Raw genomic sequence first — 4331 nt, forward strand, 5'->3', positions numbered from 1 at the left:
GTTGTTAACTTTTTCTTTAACTAGAAGGAGACCCGCGCGATGCGCGGGGCGGTAAATTAATGATAGTATATAATAAATATTAAAAATTGTTATGTTTTGTAGAATTAAATTAAATGTGTAAACTAAAGTTAAATTTAAAAGGTATTTTATTTAAAATAATTTGTAGTACAAAAGATTGGATATTAGAGTTGTATGTACAAAATGACATTTTTATTTGGTGGTTTAATTTTTGCATTTGTTTTAGTTGATGAACTTGGTCTTTTTATGTGGCGCTCGTCCTCTTTTTTTTATTAGTTGTTGTTAGAGTTGTTATTTTTTTCTTTCTTTGTAAGTTCTTGTGAAGGCATGTACTTTATGAATTATTGAATTATATGTACTTTCTATTGTGTTGTTTGTTCCATCTTTGCAAGTATGTTCTTCTTCCGAAGATGTGTCTTAAATTTGTATAGTTTTCTTTCTCCTTAATCTCTTGATGGGTATGTGATCTTCGTCTGATGATATTAGTGTTGACGAAGTTGGTTCCTATAATCAATGAATAATTTAAATTAGAAATAAAATTATGTCTAAAATAACTAAAATAAGTTATTTTTTTAGTATTACCTGTTTTATTTGTTGTAATGAGTGTTGAAATTTAGTATTTTTGGTTGGAACAAATGTCTTGGTAACAAATAGGTGTGAAAATTTAGTGTTTTTGGTTGGAACAAATGTCTTGGTAATAGTGTATTGTTGAGAACTTTCTTTAAGATTAAAATCATTTACATTGACTTCAAATATAAGTGAGGTTGTACAAATTTTTCAATTGGGGTGGTGCTTCAATGTTATTATTTTTCTTGGCCATTAGATTTTAAGCAGTTGTACCCAACAATTTTTTTGCTTCGCCATCAAATAGTACAAAAGTTGTTGTACCACTTTGATCTGAAACTTTTAATTGAATTTTGAACCTAAAATAAGTATTGGGTTAGTAACTAATAATTTGATAGATGGGATTATGAAAAGTATATAGAGTTACCTTATTGTTGGATATTGTGGTGTTTGATTACATATGCCACAAATATAGTTATCTCCTTTTTCATATGCTTTTTTCGTATACTTTGCACATTCAACATAGTTATCTCCATTGAGTAAGTTTGAGATGTTGTGTAGTTCGAAAATAAATTTATTGTGCTAAATTTGATGTAATTTGAAGGAATAGTGATAAGAGACTTATATAAGTAATTCAAATAGTATGGAATTTGAATATTTGTAACGTAAAATTTATTATGATTAATAATATATATTATTATGACATTTGTAATATGGATGTTTATTACATTGAATCAATTATTTATAGAAATTAACAGGTAACCAACAACATTTTTAACAATATGTGAACAATGTGAATTAATAGGGTTAAAAGAGTAAATTAATCTTAAATTTAATTAGTAGCATTAGATTATGATGTAGTGTATTTTTATTTGATTGGTGGTTGTTCATGTTGTTCAAGATGGTCATTGTTTACCTAACACTCTCCAATCCATATACACTACAACAAAGAAAAATAAAGATCGTACTTTTATAAAACCAATATTTTGAACTACCTATCATCACTGTTGATTATATCAACAATCAGATTAACTATGGTGTTCTACATAATTAGAACACTTTTAAGTTTTTCATCTTCCTTTTTAAACATAACATTATTAGTCTCGACACCAACAGGTAAAATAGAACATGTACAATCAATATTCATCGTACATACTCAAAGCAATTAGTTGGAGCTCTTGTAAAATAGTACTCAATTTATCTTCTTAAAACACCTAAAGAATTTTATCATAAATTTATGGTGTCAGTTAGAATATGACAAGACTTTACAAAAATAAGAATATGACAAGGGAGAAATTTTTCCAGAGGAAGGATGGAAATAGCGAAGCTCTGAAAAAGAATCCACAACCTTGTATATTTCAAGAAAATTGATGTTGTGTCCACCATATTTTTGTTTGTAACCGACATCCTGTATATTCTGCAATGATTTGCACTAATGTTGTTTGACTCGCACAACATCCACCAATCGGCCAATGCAGTGCTCATTGGCAGTTAGTAAAATATTAATTCCACTCAACCATTCAATCAAATCGAATCAAAATAAAGAGGAGTAATCAATATATAGAAAAAGAATAATTAAATGAAAAAAAGGTGCCAGTACCATTGGTCACAGCTGCGGTTCAAATTATAATTAGATGGAGGATTTATGTCTTTTAAATAGATTCTTATTTTTGGATTTTTGTTGTTTTTTCTAACAGACGTCTATTTAATTAGACTTGATCAAAAATTTTCAAGATACGGTTATAAAATTTAAAATTCAACTAAAGATATTATTATAGACTTGATTCTAATTAATTTAAATCAAATTTTATCTTAATAGATTAGATATGATATGATATGATTGGATTTAAATCAATCAGAACATAATTAAGTCGTAGTTGCTTCCCATAAATAAAGTTCCACTCCTCTTTCCCTTCTTGAATATTTTCATTCTTGGCTTTCAAACAAGTAATTCATCGTTGATCTTGATCAGAATGGCTACAATGTCTAATGATGAGTTATTAGAGATATTGTCTTGGTTACCTGCAAAAGCAATCCACAAACTCAATTCTTCTTCAAAACTCTTTTCAGAGCTTCCACAAACTCCATACTTTGTAGCAAAACAAGCAGAAAACTCATTGAAGAAAGATCGTCCTTCATGCTTCTTCATTCAAAGAGATAACAATCTGAATCACAACGACCATGTCGAGTTGCATCCTTTTCCAGGAGAGGAACTTTCCTCTAGCGTCCCTGAAAATATGCTAGGATTCATCGCGCGCTTACGGCTCAAGATTCTAAGCTCAAGAAACGGTTTACTTCTTTGTCTTCATCGAACAAAATTGTTTATCATCAATCCAGCAACTTGTTACCTTTTACACATTCCCCTCCCCAACCACTTGCAGCAGCGAGGGAATCTTTATAGTGTCTCCATGACACTAGAATGCGACTCTGATGATTACATGTTGATTCTTTTTTACAATAACAATTGGAGTTCACATTTTGATTGCCATGTTTATAGCCATAAACAAGGTGTTTTGAGCTTAAGGAAGAACTGTTTTGTTGCTGGATCTAGGAATTTGAAATTTGACATGCCTGTGATTTGCAATGGCGCCATTCACTTCATCTCGGATTGCTACATTTATCTTACTGAAGATAGCACTTGTTTTAGGCCTTATATTATGTCTTATGAAATCACGAATGGCGATGATGAAGATGAAAGCGTTGAAACCAAGTTTTTAAGGGTTCCTAAAGAAGCAAGAAAGGGTTCTCATGATGACAGTTGCCATATGAATATTTTCAAACGGGGAGAAGTTGCTGGCTATCAAACTATTTACTTAGTTAGATTGAGAAAGCGTGTGTTTACGGTTTGGATTCTAACAAACTATGAATCGAGTTCGTGGAGAAGGATCATGAAGGTGAGAGTGAAAGGAATGGGTTTAGTGGAATGGAACCCTGTGATCAAAGGCTTTACCGTTTTGAATGGTGATCTTGTCTTTGCTACGAAGAAGAAGGTCTATACATATGGTTTAACTAGTGAGAAATATATGGTGCTTTCGGAAATTTGTGACTATGGGTGTGACTCTAGATTTGTTCGTTTTGTTCCTTATTCAGATACTCTTCATCATGTGGAATTGGTACCAAAAATTTGCGTCCTTATCTTCAATTAAGGAAACATGACAAGCCAGAAAGTTAGAATTAGACACATTAAATTACTTAATTAGGTTTACATAATTAGAGAATGAACAAGACTCTGAATTTTATTTAATATCAAATATATTTAGATTCTGAATTTTTTTTCCGTGGTTGAATTTAATCCCATTGTATGATTAATAATTTTAATTTTTATAATAATAATAATAATAATTTTCTCTTATTATTATGGGGAGCTCAAGATGATCTTTACCATATGGGGAACTCAAGATGATCTTTATCATCTTAAGTAGAAAATGAAGGAGCACAGTTCTTTGTATAAGCAAGGAGAATAATGTGAAAGAATTTTAAGGTTGACTGCAAAATTGCAAATGTTCTTGATGTGGTTCAGGCTCCATGAGAGTTTTTTATTTCTTGAATCATTGTTCGAGCATTTTAGTCAATTAAATAGATTTTGATACAGGTACAGTAACACGGCAGTTAAATGTCAACTTGTGAATATATGCCATAGTTTACAAATAGTTCACAAGTTGACATTTAACTGCCCCGTTACTACACCTGTATCAAAATCTATTTAATTGACTAAAATACTCGAACAATGATTCAAGAAATAAAAAATT

At 30.5% G+C, this 4331-nt stretch overlaps 1 protein-coding gene across 1 annotated transcript; it reads left to right on the forward strand.

The window, feature by feature from the left end:
- Window positions 1-2555: 2555 nt before the first annotated feature.
- On the forward strand, window positions 2556-3728 carry LOC140182210 (uncharacterized). The gene has a single exon (XM_072228350.1). The coding sequence runs from the start codon at window positions 2556-2558 to the stop codon at window positions 3726-3728; it is 1173 nt and encodes a 390-aa protein (XP_072084451.1).
- The last annotated feature ends 603 nt before the right edge of the window (window positions 3729-4331 follow it).

The sequence above is a fragment of the Arachis hypogaea genome, chromosome 19, assembly GCF_003086295.3.
Source record: "Arachis hypogaea cultivar Tifrunner chromosome 19, arahy.Tifrunner.gnm2.J5K5, whole genome shotgun sequence".
NCBI classification, from domain to species: Eukaryota; Viridiplantae; Streptophyta; class Magnoliopsida; order Fabales; family Fabaceae; genus Arachis; species Arachis hypogaea.

Coding starts and splice junctions, on each gene's coding strand:
- LOC140182210 (XM_072228350.1), top strand. CDS start 2,556: ATGGCTACAATGTCTAATGATGAGTTATTAGAGATATTGTCTTGGTTA.